The sequence below is a fragment of the Acomys minous genome (assembly GCF_964271855.1).
Source record: "Acomys minous genome assembly, chromosome: 8".
In the NCBI taxonomy this organism is placed as follows: Eukaryota; Metazoa; Chordata; class Mammalia; order Rodentia; family Muridae; genus Acomys; species Acomys minous.
In genome coordinates, this window is record NC_140489.1 from 115,702,044 (window position 1) to 115,721,492 (window position 19,449).

The 19,449-nt window shown below is 48.5% G+C and overlaps 1 protein-coding gene across 2 annotated transcripts in view; it reads right to left on the minus strand.

Moving 5' to 3' along the window:
• Positions 1-18,916, minus strand: part of KCNG3 (potassium voltage-gated channel modifier subfamily G member 3) — a 49,657-nt gene extending 30,741 nt beyond the window's left edge. The window contains exon 1 of one of the 2 annotated variants that reach the window (XM_084793292.1): positions 18,166-18,916. In XM_084793292.1, the coding sequence (XP_084649418.1) occupies positions 18,166-18,788 (623 nt within the window). In that variant the 5' untranslated portion in view covers positions 18,789-18,916. Of the gene's footprint in view, positions 1-18,132 lie in introns of both variants that reach the window. The other variant, XM_084793291.1, reaches the window with a different exon arrangement.
• Between the last annotated feature and the right edge of the window lie 533 nt (positions 18,917-19,449).

Below are 19,449 nucleotides of genomic sequence, written 5' to 3' on the forward strand. Positions count from 1 at the left end.
GGTCCATGGAGCAAAGGTGTTCATATGGTGACATGACAAAAAGCAGACCTGTGGGTTTGACTGCAGTGTGTCACATACAATGTCACAACCAAGCCTAGGTGAACAGCTGTGGCCACACACTGTAAGCCAACGGACAAGGGATGAGATCCCGATGAAAAGCAAAAGCCTGGTGTCCATCCCCTGGGCTTGTCAGTGGTGTCACAGGCTTCCTTCTGCCTTGCCAGTGCCCCTACCTGCAAAGCCAGTTATTCAGTGCCCTTGGTGAACATCGGCTGACTTGATGCCCTTGATGGGCCATCGCCGCCTCATCTCCTGACACTATGGTGACTTACTAACCTGCAACAGCACAGTCCCTAAACTGTCCCACAGCTCTTGCTGGGCCCTACTGAGCTAAAGAATGGTGCTCTCCACAACAAGGACATGTGGTCAACCATGTTCATAGTGGCCTTATTCATAATAGCCAGATCATGGAAACAGCCCAAGTGTCCATCAGTAGAAGAATGGATAAAGAAACTGTGGTACATATACACTATGGAATACTATTCGGCTATTAAAAACAAGGCTTCCCAAAATTTGTGGACAAATGGATTGAACTAGAAATGATCATAATGAGTGAGTTAACCCAGAAGCAGAAAGACTCAAATGATATATACTCACTTATATCTAGACCCTTGCCCAAGGGGCATGTCCCATGAAAGTCTTCACCTACCAGGAAAAGTGGGGCAGAGGTGAGGACATCATATTGGGACTTTAGGTGAGAGAAATATAGGAGATGGGGAAATAGAAGGATTCAGAGGGTTCTAGAAACCTACAAGAAGAACATTATGATGGGAAGATCTGGGCCCAGGGGTCCTGTTCAAACTGTGGCACCAACCAACTTCGAACCCCTCCCCAGATCTAGCCAATGGTCAGGACAGTCTCTACAGTTGAGTGGAGAGTGGAGACTGACTTTCACACAAACTCTGGTGCCCCATATTTGACCACGTCCCCTGGAGGGGGAGGCCTGATGGCACACAGAGGAAGGACAGCAGGCTACCAAGAAGAGACTTGATACCCTATGAGCATATACAGGGGGAGGAAGCCCCCCTCAGTCACAGTCATAGGAGAGGGGAGTAAGGGGAAAATGGGAGGGAGAGAGGAATGGGAGGATACAAGGGATGGGATAACAATTGAGATATAATATAAATAAATTATTAAAATATATTTTAAAAAAGAATGGTGCTCTCAATACTGCTCACCCTTTAAAGAACTTAGAAAAACTATGTTGTTGTAACCTGCTTAACTGCTTAAACTCTACAGCCCCTCTGTTAAGACCTACTCTAGTCCCTAGCACAACTGGGCTTCTCTGTTAACACCCACTGTGGCCTATCAGAAGCCATTTTGATTATAAGGTGAAATTAAGTTCAAGTACTCAGGCCCTCCTGTGCGTGAGACCAGGAAGGTTCAATGCTTGCTGCTTAGGATAAAACAATAGATTAGACAAATGTATGTTCTGCTTGGGTTAAAGATAACTGTATGTTCTATTAGAGTTAAGACTACAACATAGAGCCGGGCACGGTGGCACATGCATTTAATCCCAGCACTCGGGAGGCAGAGGCAGAGGCAGGCGGATCGCTGTGAGTTCGAGGCCAGCCTGGTCTACAAAGAAAGTCCAGGATAGCCAAGACAATATAGAGAAACCCTGTCTCAAAAAAACAAAACAAAACCAAAAAAAGACCACAACCTGCTGCTCTGTTCCTTCCTCCCAGAGAGCTGGAAAGCCCCCAAGAGCTCTCCTACCCTAAATCCCAGCCAATCAGCTTAAAATGCATTGTGCTCAGAACAAAATTGGTTCTTCTTCTGTTTAACCGGTCAAAATGATGTATCGCTGCCCCCGCCCCTTGCTTCCCACCTGGTTACCTGGCTGTTACCTGGTTACAATTCTCCGTATAAAAAGCCTGCCTTAGAAGCAGACCAACGAACGTCCCAGTCGGGCTCCCGAGTCCACTGTGACCCTGGCCATGGTCAGTCTTGGTTGGCATATGGCGTTCTAACAAACCTTCAATATCTCCCTGAGATTGATTGATGCTCAAGTGGTTTGTGTGGCAGTTCATGGGCTGTAACATCTGGAGGCCCCAGTGAGATGGGCCCGTACCCTCAGCTTGATAAATGAACGCCACCAAAACAGCTGGCTCCTCCTTAAGGAGGTAAGCTTTCCTTTCTTGGTTTTTCTTTTTTCCTAATTAATTTATTCATATTACATCTAAATTGTTAGCCCATCCCTTGTATCCTCCCATTCCTCGCTTCCCCCCTACTCCCCTCCCCTATGTCTGTGACTGAGGGGGACCTCCTCCCCCTGTATATGCTCATAGGGTATCAAGTCTCTTCTTGGTGACCTGTTATCCTTCTGTCTAGACCTTTTTTGACTCAAGAAAGGGAAGCAGCATGCACTTGTGCTCTTTCCAGTCAGAAGATGAAGACGACGGTCCAAGTCTCTGCCTGGTAAAGGGGTGTGTGTGGGTGTCGATGCACCCCTTCTTTGATACTGGGTTTTGCTGGTATCGGTCTTTTGTGTTTCTTCAGATTTTTGGCGCCATTTTTCTCTATATAACTTTTAACTCTTAACCAGTCTGTCCATGTCTGTCAGTTTATGTCAGTTTACGTTTAATTACTTGATTGTTGCTATGTGTTTCATATTCTGGGAAAGGCCAAACTTCATTTATTGGCCGCTTAACCCTTGACTTGGTTTTAACTCACTCAAGCCCTGCACCTACAGCTAGGAGTCTCGCGTTGCTGGAGAGGCCCCGCCTTCCGCCTGGATCAAGCCGGAAGCTGGCCCTAAGCTGCCTGATCTGCGCAAGCGCCTCTCAAAAGGGGCACCAGCAGCTCCTCAGCCTTTCTGGTGAGGAAACCGAAGGCTACGCCTGCCACAGACCCTCTACACCCATGAAAACTGGATTCAAAAGGCAGCCAAATGCTCTTCCCTGTACACGGGTGGAGGACAGGCCAGAGAAGGTCGCTGTGGTCCCGCTCTACCACTCTCTGCTTTATCCCCTTAAGACAGGGTCTTTCAGCTGGACATGGTGGTGCACGAAAAACCAAATAAATAAATAAAAAGTTTAAAAAAAAAAAAAAAAGATAGGATCCTTCACTAAACCTAAAATTTGCGTTTTTTTTTTTTTTTAAAAAGCTAGACTGGTTAAAGCCGGGTTTGTGCTTTGCACATGCCTGTAATCCCAGCACTCAGGGAAGCAGAGGCAAGCAGATCTCTGTGAGTTCGAGGCTAGCCTGGTCTATAAAGGGAGTGCAGGACAGCTAAGGCTACACAGAGAAACCCTGTCTCAGGATGGGGAGGGGGAGGCGGCGGTGGGGGATGGTCGAGTAGCTGGGTTGGTTCCCGTCATCTCAGCAGACCAGAGTTCCTGGGTTCACAGCCACGCCTGGTTTGACCTGGGTGGTGGAGATCTGAACTCAGGCCCTCCTGTGTACACAGCAAATGCTCTTATGGACTGAGCCACCTCCCCAGCCTGACACTTTTTCTTTCTGTTAAAATAGCTGCAAAGTACATAAATTATGAGATAGTGTAAACACAAAACATTCGTATCTGAACTGATGAGGGTCTGGGGTGCAGCATAACCGACAGTGCTCGCCTTGCGTTCACGAAGCCGGACTTTCAAGCCAGCACCGAATAAACCAGGGACTCTTGAGATTACATCAGGCGGTTCAGAAGTTCAAGGAAATCACAAGCTACATAGCAAGTTCAAGGCCACGGTGAGATGCATTAAAACCTAACCTCAAAAACTTAAAAAGGATTGCTTATTAGTGGACAGAGATTAAACTGAGCATCCGAGTTCTCACCACAAAGAAATGACCAGTACATGAGGTGACAGGTGTGTTAGCCTGATTTAACGGTTCCACTATGTAGCCAGGGAGTGGTGGTGTAGCCTGGACCTCCAGCACTCTGGAGGAAGGAGCAGGTGGGTGGATCTCTGCAAGCTGGAGGGCAGCCTGGTCTACACAATGAGCTCCAGGCCAGCCAGGAGTACACAGGGAGACCCTGCCTCAAAACCAAACAGATCCCATCATGTGAGCACATACAAGGTCAACTGTACCCTATAAATGCAATTATTATTTGTACTTTAGGACAGGCTTTACAGTTCTGAGAATCAAGCCAGGGCCTCCCAGAAGTCAGGCAAATGCTCTCAGCATTTGCCCCACCCTACATTAAAAACCTTTGAAAGGAAAACAATGGACTCTATCAAATCAATTTCATTCTTCAGTTGTGCTGAAATCAAAGGATTGGCCATCATCTAACTTGCAGGAGGATTTGCTTTAGATCACTAGGACCTTTCGTTTTCTCACTTTGTAGGATGCACTTCATAAAAAACTATGTAAACCAAAACTTACAGTGACAGCCACATGCTGTGCTTTTCTGCTTAGAGGTGCCAGCTTGATGTGGACATGGAGACACGTCTGTACCCTTGGCGCTCAGCACTCGGGAGGCAGAGGGAGGAAGATCACTAGGACTTCCAGGCCAGCCTGCCTACACTCCAAGTTCCAGGCTCCAGACCACTGGGAGGAAGGTTCGGTGGGGAAAGCACTTCCTACCCAAGGACGAGGAACTAAGTTTGGATCTGCAACACCCACATAAAAAGCCAGGCGAGGAGTTGTCCATTCTGGGAAGCAGAGACAAGAGAATCCTGGGTTTGCTGGCTAGCCAGTCTAGCCAATTAGTATGTTCCAGGTTTAGTAAGAAACTCTATCTCAAGATAGATAGATAGATAGATAGATAGACAGACAGACAGATAGACAGACAGACAGACAATGTGGAGAATTATTGATCTCTAACTTACAGAGAGAGAGAGAGAGAGAGAGAGACAGACAGACAGACAGACAGACACACACTCTGAGACAAGGTCTCACTGTATATGGCTCTGGCTGGCCTGGAACTCACAGAGGTCCACCTGCCTCTGCCTCCTGAGTGCCAGGATTAAAGGAGTGGGTCAATACATCCAGCACCAGTAAAGTTTTTTTTTTCTTTAAGATTTGTTTATTTTATTTTATGTGCATGAGTTCTTTTGCCTGCATGCGTGTGTGTGCATACCATGTGCATCCCTGGCTCCTGCAGAAGTCAGAAGAGGGCATCAGAACTCCTGGAAACGGAGTTGCAGATGGTTGTGAGCCTCCATGTGGGTGGTGCTGGGAACCGAACCCGGGTCCTCTGCAAGAGCAGCAAGTGCTCTTAACTTCTGAGCCATCTCTCCAATATCACAAAGAAATATTTGTAACTTGGGAAGGGTGAACAGAGCACTTGTTAGAAAAAGCAACTGGAAAAGGACAAGAGCAAGAACCTCCCATAGCTTCCAGAAGGTGAGCTTGGATGTCCATACTAAAACTGAGGGATTACTTGGCTGGTTTCGGGACATTTCCATTTCACGTAGGTTGTATCTATTAATATTATATTCAGTGTAAGGTAGGAATTTCTGAATTGCTGGTTAACTCCTCTTAAATAATAATAATAATACTAAATAGGTCTGAGCATGTAGTTTAGTTGGTAGAGCACTGGCCTAGCATGCATGAGTTCCTGAGTTCGATTCCTTGCATGACATCAACCAGACAGGGTGGTGCTTGCCTCTAATCCCAGAGCTGAGGAGGTAGAGGCAGGAATGTCTCTGAGTTCCAGACCAGCCTTGGCTATACCATAAAACCCTGCTCAATAAATAAACAACGATGGGACTAGAGAGCTGGCTCATCGCTTAACAGGCTTACTGCATTTCCAGAGGACCCAAGTTCAGTCCCTGGTACCCACACAGGGCTGCTCACAATTACCAGTAACTCCAGCTCCAGGGCACCTGATGCCCTCTTCTGTCCCCCACAGGCACCCTCACTCACATGCATCTACACACACACACACACACACACACACACACACACACACACACACAAATGCCTATCATTTAATTTTTTTTTTTAACTATTTGTGTATTTGTGTGCACATGAGTACATGTGCCCATGGAGAGGCCTAAAACTCACAGAGATCCACCCGCCTCTGCCTCCCTGGATGCTGGGATTACAGGTGTGTACCACTGTGCCTAGTATTTTTTGGGGTTTTATTGTTGTTGTTGTTTTTCAAGACAGGGTTTCTCCGAGTAGCCCTGGCTGTCTGGACTTGCTTTGTAGAGTGCCTTTGCCTCCCAGCGTGCTGGGATTAAAGGTGTGTGTCACCACTCTCGTTAAAAATCTTTAATAAAAAAAAAAATCAAGGAAAAGAAATTCTCCTAGCCTTTATATAAGTTTAGGAATTTTCCTTTGACACTATACCAGAACTCAGAAGGTGACAGCTTTTCAGAGGTTAGGTAGCCTCTGGGAGAGCACCTGCCTCTGAACTGTCTGAGATGTTGAGTGCACCACTATCTTTGATACTCCTAATGGGCTCGTTTGCAGCACAATTTTGTGACATCTGGGATTGGTCACATAGGGTATACCAATGTGCTGAGCGCAGACAGGACTGTATGAAGGTCTTTGGTGGTATAACTGAGGCTGGCCTGGAACTCACTGTGTAGCCTAGGCTGACCTCAAATTCTCAACCCCTCAGCCTCCTGAGTGCTAGGACCATAGGCTCATATCACCATGGTCAGCACGTCTGCAGAGTTATTCATTTTTGCCTTCATGGCAAAAATATTGAATTTTATCAATAGCAACAAATGCTGTCCACTGTTCTCCTTAAGAGACTTACTTGATGCATTTCAGAGAACTTAATTTGCTCTGCCTTCCACTCTGAGTAAATGTAGAATATTAGAGTATCCGTAGTGTTGGGCTGGGTGGGGGTGTTAGTTCAGGCCTCAACCCTAGCCACCTGCAAAGTACCCTCCTTTGAGACAGTCACGTCACCACACAGAAATGCTTTCCTCAACCTTCCAAATCTTCACACAGACTACTGAAAAGCACACACCCGGGCTGGTGTCACCGAGTCCACGGTGGTACAGAATACAACACCTGGCACAGTGTGGCTGGTAATGCCGCCACCTTCACAGTGTCCGTGTGCCTGGCACTGGAGAATCCTGGTTGATGCCGATGCCCCTCTGCAGTCCCAGCTCTGCCCCCTCCAGTGTTCCTGCCCATAGTGGCGCCACCTCATCACGGACCCTTCAGCTCTTTTACCTCCTGAAAAGATGCTGAGGACCAAGGCTGGACCACCCTATGCCACAGGGGCAGCTGGGTAGGTACTGATACATATGGACCAACGCCCCTTTCGGTGTTTTCTGGAAAGGGGTTTTGCTATTTATCCAAGCTGGCCTCAAACTCAAGATCTTCCTGCCTTGGCCTCCTGAGTGCTAACATTATAGGAGTGGATCACCACAGAAGCTTCCATTTCCTGTTTCTTCAATGCACTTGATTCTCATACAAAACCATAAACTGCTGATATGCTGAAAGGTGTCTGGCTCTGATTTAGCTCAGGAATCCAGGTTCGGTGGCCCATCCGCTCCCCGCTCACCACAGGCATTGACCAGTACAGTGTACATGACTGCCGACCTAAGGCTGCAGCCTCCCAGCAACAGACAGTTCCTAACCGCACCCACTGCACCCTGCCGTCTCACTCCCCCCCACACACTCAGGGAGCCTCCGGGGTGTCTGAGGTGGAAACCAGGCATGAATATCTAGACAGAGAAATGCTATAAATAAGGGGAGAAGACGAATATGGTCAAATGTCTTGTGTCTGCGTATAAAATTCTCAATATTTAAATAAAAAGTAATTGAAAGTGAATGTGTGTGAGCGGTGTGTGTGTGTGTGTGAGCAGTGTGTGTGTGAGCGGTGTGTGTGTGTGTGTGTGTGTGTGTGGTGTGTGTGTATGTGTGGTGTGTGTGTGTGTGTGGTGTGTGTGTATGTGTGGTGTGTGTGTGAGCGGTGTGTGTGTGTGAGCGGTGTGTGTGTGTGAGCAGTGTGTGTGTGTGTGGTGTGTGTGTGTGTGTGTGAGCAGTGTGTGTGTGTGTGTGTGTGTGTGAAAGAGAGAGTGAGCTGACCATGGTGCAGAAGCCAGAAGCAGGAGGGTTATAAGCTTGTGCCTGCCTGCGCTACATAGAAACTTCTATGCCAGCCTAGGCAACTAAGAAAAACCTTGCCTGAAAACCGAAACAACAGACTGGTATGAAGCTGAGCATAGCTGCACACATCTTTAATCACAGCAACCAGGAGGCAGAGACAAGAGGATCTCTGCGAGTTCAAGTTCAGTCTGCTCTGTATAGTGAGTTGCAGGACAGCCAGGACTGCAGAGTGAAACCCTGTCTCAAAAAATAAAATAGACTGACATGAGCTCAGTGGTGGAACTCTTTCCCTGCATGCACAGGGCTCTGGGAAACCCTGATGCTGCCACTAAATTAATAAATAGTTAATGGGCTGGAGAGATGCTTCAGTGGTTTTGAGCATTGGCTAAGGCCAGGCATGGTAGCACAGGCCTGTAATCCCAGCACTCTGGAGGCAGAGAAGGTTAGATCTCTGTGAGTTCGCGGCCAGCCTGGTCTTTGTAAAGCAACAGGACAGCCAAGGCTACACAGAGAAACCCTGTCTCACTGTGTAGAAAACAGAACAAAAAAGAACACAGGCTGCTCTTCCAGAGGTTCAGGCTTGAATTCCCAGCACACACATGACAGCTCACACCTGACTATAACTCAAGCTCCAGGGCTCCTAACGCTGTAACACAGACATATATGCAGGCAAAATACCAGCAAACATAAAATAAAAATGACAAAAAAATAAAATAATAAAATAAAATAAAAATGAGTTAAAAATAAATAAATAAATATTTAAATGTGAGTTAGATCAAGTGTGGTGGTGCACACCTTTAATCTCAGCACTCTGGAGGCTGAGGCAAGTGGATCTCTGTGAGGCTGAGGCGAGCCTGGTGTACATTGTGAGTTCCAGGATGGCCAGGGCTGTATAATGAGAGCCGGTCTTGAGAAAAACAAACAAACGAATAAATGAATACATAAATAAATGTGTACCAAGAAACCCTTAATTAATAAGAAAGTTGTTAGCTTATGAAAACTTGATTTCCCCTACCAAGTAAACAGAAGTTCTCAGTCTACCCAGCTCTGATTGGATAATAAACTCGGGAGGGGAGGGCAGATGGATTTGTGGGTTGAGACTCTTCAGCAGGATCCAAGGGGAGCATCTAACATCAGACTCCCTAGAACCAACCGGCAGTAACATTCTCTCCAGCACCCAAAAAGGTAGTGCAACCACTGTGCTGATCTCTACAAGGGAGGAAGATCAGGCCCAGAGATGCAAGGAGCCTGAGGACTCCCCACTGTACATAGAGGAACAGCGTTAAAGCTTGGCTCAGGCCTGGGGGTACCAGCCTGTTACTCCAGCTGAGAGTCCCAAGTGGCAACAGAGTGAGTGCAAGAGCAGCTGAGGTGACTTGGTAAGATAAAAAGTTTTTAAAAGACTTACAACTCAAAGATGGGACTCGGGCCTCTCCTGGGCAAGCCCATGGGTTCAGGCGCCCTGAAATGGCCAAAACATGTGAACCCAGATCCGAGTGAGGCCATCAATCCCGAAGGTCAAGGGTTGGCAAACTTCCTCTGCCATCAGCCAGGCTTTGAGGGGGCACACTGTCTTTTGGGGGTTGCTTCTTAAGACAGAGTCTCGTGTACACCAGGTTGGCCTCAAATTTGAATTCCTGATCCTCTTGTCTTTGCCTTCCACGTGCTGGGATTAAAGGCGTGCCCCATTATGGCCTGCAGAAGGCCATACTCACTACAACACTACTGTTCGACCTGCCAGACGACGTGCAAGAGAACCACCATAGCTGCTTTTCAATAAGCCCTAATACATAGATACTGAAATATGAATGCCGTAATTCAAGGTCTCATTTTGGCCCATTTTAAAAACCATTTGGGGTTTTTATTTGAGGCAATGCACCTGCCCAGACCTTACAAGTTTATATACTAACAGACCTAGCTTTTTTGTGGGTTTATATTTTTTTTTCCTATTTAAAAATCCAATCAGTGGGAGCTGGAGAGATGGCTCAGAGGTTAAGAGCACTGACTGCTCTTCCAGAGGTCCTGAGTTCAATTCCCAGCCACCACATGGTGGCTCACAACCATCTATAATGAGATCTGATGCCCTAATCTGGCCCACAGGTGTACATGAATATAGAACACTGTATACATAATAACAAATAACTAAATCCTAAAAATCATGTGGACTGTCACTTGCCTATGAATGGGTTCAATTCTCACAGTAGAAAATAATCATTCAGTCATCCATTTGTGTGTGTGCATGAGAGAGAGAGAGACAGACAGACAGACAATAAGACATGGCCTAAGACCAGGAAAAATAAAGCCAAGAAAATTTAAAATCTACTTAAGGCTTTGGTGAGAAAGCACACCACACACACACACACACACACACACACACTTACAGCTATTACTATTAATGAAGCTGTCCTCAGGCCACAGGCATCCAGGTCCCTTTGGCTCGACCACTCTTCCTGAGCAGGGAATACAACTCTCTTCCATGACATCTGCCTCCCACGTTAGTGTCCTGTGAGAAGTGTGTAGCAGGGAGAACCCCAGGCAGTGGCTGCTGAGAGGAGAAACAGAGGCTGCTTCCATACTGCTTGACTGAAACCATCCTGATGAAGAAGTCTCAGACATATGCTCTCTAGGTGAGTCCTGGTCTAAGCATGCACTGGGATCCTCACTACGCAGATATTAGCGAGAACACGAGCCCCAGGCTAAGGGTGTGCGCTGCTCTCACAGAGACCGGGGTTTGATTCCTTGCAGCAACATCAGGCAGCTCACAAGCTCCTGTTACTCCAGTTCCAGGGGATCTGATGCTTCCGGCCTCTGTGGATGTAAGCCTTTACCCATAGCTACACCCGGATACAGACACCGGACACCCAGAGACACACACAGACACACACACCTGGACCCAGAGACACACACACAGACACACACACCTGGACACCCACACCCACACACAGACACAGACACCTGGACATCCACACCCACACACAAACAAACAGTTTAAACACTTTATCAAGGTAAACTACTGAACAAAATTACAAAATAACCCCCGTTACACATATTTTTAACATCTATATAATACACAATTTTGTCTATGCAACGTGTTCACACATATATGTGCATGTCTATGTTTATAGTGCGTGAACATTCCTGAAAGAATACTAGAAGTCAAACAAAAGGATCAAGAGTTCATGGTCATCTCAGCTGTTCAGCACACCTGCGGCCAGGAAGATCACCCAGAAACCGCATGGGACCTGAGGAGAGTGGAGCATGCTCCTGCTGGAGGGGCTACACCTCCCAGTGGCTGCAGTTTCCATTAAAAGTAAATAAAAAGAGCATTTAAAATCACTTGCTTACCAAAATGAGAAAAAATGTTATTTTTTTAAAAGGCACTGACAACGTAAACCTTCCACAGAGCCGTAAGCAGACAGCAAACATAAAAAAAAAAAAAAAAAAAAACCTACCCACACTTAAAAGTGGAGTGTGAAAGAACTGGGTTTAACTGAGGTCCCAAGGTCCACCCAATCTTATCAGAGATCTATTAATTACCAGCTTCTACAAATAGCCACCTTATCTGCCAGGTAAAAGCCCGTAGACCTTTCGCCTGCAATTTCAAACACTGCTCTTACTTTTAACACACTCCAAAGCCTACTGGGCTTATGTAATATTGAACACAAAGGCAACGGAAATAACACAATTGATTTTTTTTAAATTTCCATCACCTTGGCGCTCCGTTTTGATTATTTAAATTTTCTTATGACAGGGGCTTAAAATAACACAAGAAGGTTAAACATTTCACAATCTCCTCAAATTCTTCCCACCACAACAAAGTAATACAAATTAAAGATCAAAAACCCCTGCACGAATCAACCGTAACAAAGAATTGCTAAAGAACAGATCAAAATTATCATAAGGCTTTGCATGCCGACTCAGAACACTTTTACTGAGACCGATGGAGCGAGCAGCCACGAGTCTACCGATAAAAAGATCAGACAATTTATACCCGACAGGCCTGCCAGAAGTCACAAGCAGCTAGCAAAGAAAGACTACATTTTTATAAAACAGACACCTGTGCTTAGTCATTTTTTCATTTCGTTTCTTTCTTTCTTTTTTTTTTTTTTTTCTTGTTTTTTGAGACAGGGTTTCTCTGGGTAGCCTTGGCTGTCCTGGACTCATTTTGTAGACCAGGCTGGCCTCAAACTCACAGTGATCCCCCTGCCTCTGTCTAACTAAGTGCTGAGATTAAAGGCCTGCGTCTTCCTACATGCATGCCAGGGCTTGATGTGCACGCAGTACCCTCAGAAGCCAAGAGAGGGCACTAGATTACCCTGAAACTGGAGTTTCAGGTGTTTTGTGAGCCACCATGTGGGTGCTGGGAACGGAACCCAGATCCTCGTCAAGAGGAGCAAGTGCTATTAACCACCGAGCCATCTCTCCAGCCAACCCCCCCCCCTTTTTTTGACATAGGGCCTCACTAGATAGCTCAGGGTGATCTGTAGTTTGCAGTCTTCCTGCTTTTGCTGGGATGACAGCTTTGTGCCACCACACCAGACTGACGCTTGGCGGTGTCAGAATGGGACTACAGCTGGAAGGCAAAACTGCCTCGTCAGTCAGGTAAAGCGTTAAGGCACATGCTCACCCAGAGATTGACTGGTCAATGCCTGTGTTTACCCAGCAAGTGCATTCACTTTAGGTCTTCACCAAGATGACGTCACAGTCCTCATACCTTCAGTCAGTCATACAGTATGGAAAATGCTCTCTGATTCGCTCCTCGTCAACCCTCTGGGGGGGGGGGTCCTCCTCACAATGTCCCCAAACAGGAAGCACTCCTCATGGAAGAGAACTCTATTCAGTGCTCAGGAGTGGGTTAACGTGGTCTAGCGCCTCAAGCCAGAGGCATCCAGTGCCTGCAGGCCCGAGGGCAACCTCACCCGGTCACACACCTCACACCTGCCTAGTCCAGGGCACCATTGCATAACGAAGGCCCCCCGAGGTATTGAAGAACTAGCTCCGCAGCCTATGACACGCTTGGTAACCGCTGGGGGTTGGGGGTGGGGCTACGAGAAAGGAATTAGGCCACTGGGGTAATTAGGATATTGGGGGATATTGGGACCCTGGCCTCTTCCTTCTCCCTCTGCTTCCTGGACATGGGGCAAAGCACTGACTCATGCCTCACTTCCAGCCACGGTGTGCTGCACGACTGTAGGCCCAAGATGGCAGGACCAAAAGACCATGGGCTGAATCCTAGACGCCATCAACCAAGACGACAAGCCATCTTTCCTTTCAAGTTGTTCCTCTCAGGTAGTTTGTCCACAACGGAAAGCTACTGCACCTGTCACAGGAGATACCCTGAAATCCATCACTGGCTTAATCTCTTCCCTTCTCCACAACTATGCCCCTCAGCCAAAGGCCCACTCTTTTGCCTGACATGGCTTTCTAGCATCTGTTATTGATCCCCAAAAGGGCTGGGGACAAAGCCTAGCAGGTGTTTGCAGGAGGTCCCCGGGCAGGGGTCAGGGAGATTTAGTGTATGTATGGTAAGTAAATCAAGCACATCAGAACATATAGATTTCCTTAAAAACCCTCCAAGGGCTGCAGAAGTGGCTCAGCGGTTAAGAGCATTTCTTAAAGAGGATGAGTTCAATTCCCAGCACCCACCTGGTAGCTCAAAACCATCTACCGCTCTGGTTCTAGGGAATCAGTGTCCTCCTTTGACTCCCCCATGGGCTCCAGGCACGCATGTGGTGAAGACATGAAGGCAAACCATATGTAAAATAAACAACAAAACCAAAAACTTGCTGGGCAGTGGTGGCACACGCCTTTAGTCCCAGCACTTGAGAGGCAGAGGCAGGCGGATCTCTGATTTGAGGCCAGCCTAGTCTACAGAGTGAGTTCAGAAAAGCTTACTGGCCAGTCAGCTAGCCTAATGGAAGCCATTGGCCCTAGTTTCAGTGAGAGGCCCTGTCTCAAAAAAATAAGGTAGACAGTGACATAAAAAGGTAGCTGACTTTAGGTTGGAGCGATGGCTCAGAGGTTAAGAACACTAGCTGTTCTTCCAAAGGTCCTGAGTTCAATTCCCAGCAACTATATGGTGGATCACAACCATCTATAATGAGATCTGGCGCCCTCTTCTGGTGTAAGGGATATATGCAGGCAGAGTACTGTATAAATAGTAAATAAATCTTTTTTTTTTTTAAAGGCACTTGACTTCAATTTTTGGTCTCTACATGCACACACACACATACAATTCTCTGTGTGTGCACATTCCACCTCCCACACCAGGCATGGTAGCACATGCCTGTAATGTCAGCACATAAGAGGTAAAGGTAAGTAGGAGAATGAATAAATCACTTGGATACATACTTCATCTCAAGCCACCCTGGGCCATGAGACCCAGTCTCTACGCACTCTCTCCCCCACTCCCCCACCAAAAAAAGAAAGTATGTTTCGAGTTGGCATGGTGGTTTCAGCTGTAATGCCAGGGCTACGGAGGCTGAGGCAGGAAAACTGTCAGTTTAAGGCTAGGTAGTGGTGGTGCATGCCTTTAATCCCAGCACTTGGAAGGCAAAAGCAGGCAGACCCCCAAGTTTGAGGCCAGCCTGTTCTACAGAGTGAGTTTCAGGACAGCCAGGGGCTACACAGAGAAATTCTATCTCAGGAAAGGAAAAAAAAAAAAAGACTGACTCCAAAACAAAATGGGGGGAGGGGTATAAATGAGTTTACCTACCTTCAAGGGCTTTTTATCAAATCTATCGCAGGAGCTACAGTGTGTTTATGAGAAAAATGCCATTTAGGACGCCCATGACAAGTATAAATAGTACAAACCAGTGATCTCTCAAATTTGGGAGGAAACATCTCATTTACTGGGGCAGCCCATAAAGGCTTCAAACAAAAGCTGAGCTGGGCTTGAGTGGCGTATTTCATTAGCTTAGGAAGGCACAGTGAGGGGCTCCACGCAGGTCTCTTGGGAACAAGTGAGCTGGCATGTGGAGTCTGCAGGCAGAGCAGGATACTCCCAGCTCCTGGGAGTAGCCCTACATCTTCTATCTTATGATGCTCTGGAGGAATTTCCATTCTCCCTAGTATGGACCACAGTTGTTACTAAGCATCTATTCTCAGGAGACAAAGTGATACAAGCTCACAGCCCTTGCACAAAGACTTCCAACTCTTGTTTTTGCAGGGTCTGGCTTTTGCACAAGTTGCTTTTAGTACTGAGCTACCGTCCCCAGGCCCTGATTGTGTGTGTGTGTGTGTGTGTGTGTGTGTGAGAGAGAGAGAGAGAGAGAGAGAGAGAGAGAGAGAGAGAGAGAGAGAGAGAGAGAGAGACGGCCTCACTACCTTCTGCACTGACCATGAGAGATAGCAGGACAGCGTGTGCCTCCGTGTCCAGCCATTTCTCCTGTGTCCAGTGCCCTCCCTCTCCCATCACAGTACATACTTAACACATTCTCTGCTTTCTATGGCTAAGTTTCTCAGCACAAATGATAGAGTGCAGCCACTAGGTAGCCCACGGGAGCAAAATCGAATTGTTCTCTTACTCGGCTGTGCTCTCTTAGCCACCTCTCTGTCACTAGATTCCCACTCCCTAAACATAACATACAAATTTCATGCCTATGCCCACGCTGTTCCCTTAACTGGAAAACTCTCCGAGTTTTTGTTCTCAAGCAAGACCCAGGATTGTGCAGGTTGCATAAACCACTTTATGTAAGCGACGCCCCCCCTGCTAGTGTTGGACAGTGCACAGACTTCGGAGGATGCCTTGTTCCCATCCTCCGTGACCTTGAAGACTTTCTTGGAATAATTCAACTCTTGAAGGCCCAGTGTGCCTCTGCATCCTACATCAACTTTTTCTTTACAAGAAAAGAGTTACAGTATTTGGAACAGCAGCAGTGCCTGGAACAAGTAGACACTCAAAAAAAAAAAAAAAGATGCAAACTGCAATGGGATGAATCAGACTGGGGAGTTGTGAGGCTGGGGATACAAGTGCGCGGTGGGACGCTTGCCTAGACTCTGGGTTTACTTAGTGCATCCCTAGTCAAATGATCAGAAGGATGTGGATTCATTTTAGCTGCCACAAGCTGGCAGGGACTGAGAGGCTATTAAATGCCAGTGGAGGCCCCTCTGCTGAGGCAGGCCAGTGAAGGCTTCCTGTGCGGAAGTGCATCCCGATTATTCAGCCATCCTCTAGTTTATCTGGGATCACAGATCCTGGCTTTCATATACCCGTTTGTGGGGAGAAGCTTAAAACTGGGCCATTAAGAAAAAAAAAAAACTCATTTGCCTGAAATATGAGTATCTAGGAAACAGTATGACTTGAATAATTATATTCAGACTTAAGATGCGTGTACTCAAATTAAGCCTTGCCCTATCTTTTTTTCATTTCCTTTGCAGCCTATCTGTCTCACCCCTTTTTTTCGTTTCTTCGGTTTCTCTTTCTACCTAAATTTAGTATTCGTCCTAACGCTTTACATGAATGATATTTCTCCCCAAACTCTCTCCTTCCTCAAAAATTATCACTCACTTAGTTCCCTGTTCCTGTTTATGCCTGGGAGTAATCAACTCCCTGAAAACCTAACCTCCTCTTCCCTTTGCTAATGAGCTCGTTCTGCCCCTAACCTGAGAATTCTACATTTGTTGATGAGTCATCTCAATGCTGGTCACTCATTTCTTTTTAATGTCCCCCTTTAAAGAAATAAAAAATAAAAAGTCACTTTGTTTATAGAAATTAGTTAATTTCATTGTACCACTGGAGCCCCAGGGAAGTAATTCCAATCTGTGACATGAAAACACAACAACGGAAACACAAAACAAAACAAGTTTCCTAATTTATTTCTTTTCAAAGTATAGATCTTGGATTTCACCCCAAGATGGCATACCGGTAATGGATTGTGTGCTACTAGTCCCTTGTGTTTGCTCCTAAGGGTCATACAGAAATCTTTGCTCCTGACAGCAAGACTATTCTCTGGAAGAGATGCACTGCTGTGGCAATACCACCACGGTTCCTAGCATACCCAGGCCCCTCAGAAAAAAGATTACAGGGGCAAGCCTTGACTTGAAAGTGAATGGAGGAAAAAAAAATTGAAACAGAAAATGAATGGGGAAGGGGGTTACTCTTAGAAGAGTTATCAAACAAAGGGTAAGAGAAAATATACAGGTTGGATTTTATGCCCAAAATGGCTGTCTGCTCCAAAAGTCCAACTTTAGTCTGCTTATTCCTCCCACCAAATATGCAAAATAAACTCACTTGTTCTAAAAACAGGGGAGTGTTATCACCACTAAGGGGTAAGCATGATCTCAGGAAAGATTAAAGTATTTCCCTTCCATCCTAGTGAAAGGTGGGGTTTGGGGGGGGGAGGAGGGAGAGAGACACTTCAACTACTGAATCCTGTTTCTGGGTTCGGGGAAGTTCAGATTGTTCTTCCCCCCACACCCCACCTCGCCCCACGGTAATAGTTGTATTTGTTTTCTCCCCCCCCACACACACACACACTGTAGACCCCTCTGAATGACCCTGTAAACCTTTAATACCGCACAGAGGACAGGAATTTGCTTAGGTCCATATTGGTTGCAAAGGAGAGAAGAAAAGGACACAGACATCCATTATTCGGAGTCTATCACTAAATTAGCCTCCTTTATAATACGGCAATCCCATCCCAGCACACATTATGCCAGGGGCAGGGTGTGCAGAATGCGTGGGCAGTGCAGCAGACCACATTTCACCGGAATGAGACTTCATCTTCGCCAACACCACCAGTATTGGCACATATTTCAAAGAGCTCTTAGTTCAAATTGAATTATCGTGCAAATTATTGTATATTAGCAATAAAAGTTTGGGGGAAAATCTAATTAGCAGTTTGCTATTTGGTCTGAACTAAACTACATAGCGTGGGGGGGGGGGTGTTACCCTAAAAGGTGAGGCCCAAGCACACCAGCTAGCTGTGCCTGGAGCAAAGGGGCGGGGTTGGGGACCCACACTCCCCTAGGTTGGAGCGCCACGGGCCTCTTGGGGCAGGAAAGGGCTTGGCTGGAGCGCCAAGCAGACAGGACGGAGACTGGACTGACGGACTGCACGGATAGACGGGACGGGACGGACTGGACGGGCAGAGAAGCAGTGCGTCCTACCCGGAGGGCTCCCTCCCAGGGCCGGCGGAGTACCTGCTCCGGTCATCCAGGCTGCGGTTGTCGGCGGTCGCCGTGCGCCAGTCGGGTAGCGTGCTGGCGCACAGCACCACCATAGACACGATCACGAACACCACGGACACGCTGGCCAGAATCTGCGCGGCCAGCGACGACGTGGGCTCTTCGAAGGTCCGCCGCATGCGCTCCAGCCAGCGCCGGGAGGGAGCCGCCTCGGACCCGGCGGGGCGAGCCTGCTCGCGGCCCAGCTCCTCTGCTGCGTGGAAGGTGTGAGTGTCGGACATACGGTCGTCTAGGCGGCGCTGGCAGCAGTACTCCAGGTGCGCGCCCTCCAAGCCCCAGTAGATCATCTCGTTGTAGAAGGAGAGCTCGCACATCCGCGGAGCGAAGCGCAGCTTCCCGTGGCCGCGCACGTACAGCAGGATGAAGCCGAAGGCCTCTGAGTGCCGGTCGAAGAAGTACTCGTTGCGCTCCCGGTCGTAGTCGTCGCACACCTCGAGCACGTCGCGCTCCGAGCGGCAGCCGTGCAGCCGGCTCACGCGGCGCAGCGGGAAGTCCTTGAGAAGCTCCCGGGACAGGGAGTACCGGGCGCCGCCCACGTTCAGCACCACCGAGGCCGCCCCGCCGCGCCCGAAGGTCATGGCTGGCCGCCCCGGGGGCCCGCCTGCCTCGCGCACAAGGTGGCCGCGCCGTCGGGGCCCGCTCTCCCCCGGGGCTCGCGCCCCGCGCCGCCTGAGTCCCCCGCGGTGTCAGCGCCGCCGCCCCTCGCTCCCGGGTTCGCCCTTCGGAGTCCCGGTGGGTGGCCGCGGATCCAGGTGGCGCCGGTCTCCCGGAGGGCGCGCGGTAGCCGAGGCGCCGTGGGTAGGGCTCCCGGGTCCCCAGCGCTCGCAGTCCGGCCGCCGTCCAGAGGCGAAAGGCAAAGTGAGCGGGCACGGCGGCTGCGGGAAGCGGGCTCTGGGAGGCGGGGGCGGGGCCTCCCTCACCGTCCTCCCTCGCTGTCCTCCTCCTCGCCCGCGGGCTCCGCGCGCTCCGCTCCCTCCGCGTGCACCTCCTGCCCGCCCGCGCCTGCACCTCCCGGCTCGCTCGGGCTGGGATTCCCCAGCGCCCCGCCCCAGACCTCGGGCTCCCCGCCTCGTGACGCCGTGCGCCCCCGCCCGCAGTGGCCGGGAGGGGTGCGCGGGGCGTGATGCGAGCTGCGGGAAGCCCCGGGGCCATCGGGATGACCGGCACACCTCCCCTAGGCGCCTTTAAACAGTTCCCAAAGGGAGGAGACAGGAGGAAAGGAAGGGTGCAGAGGTAAGG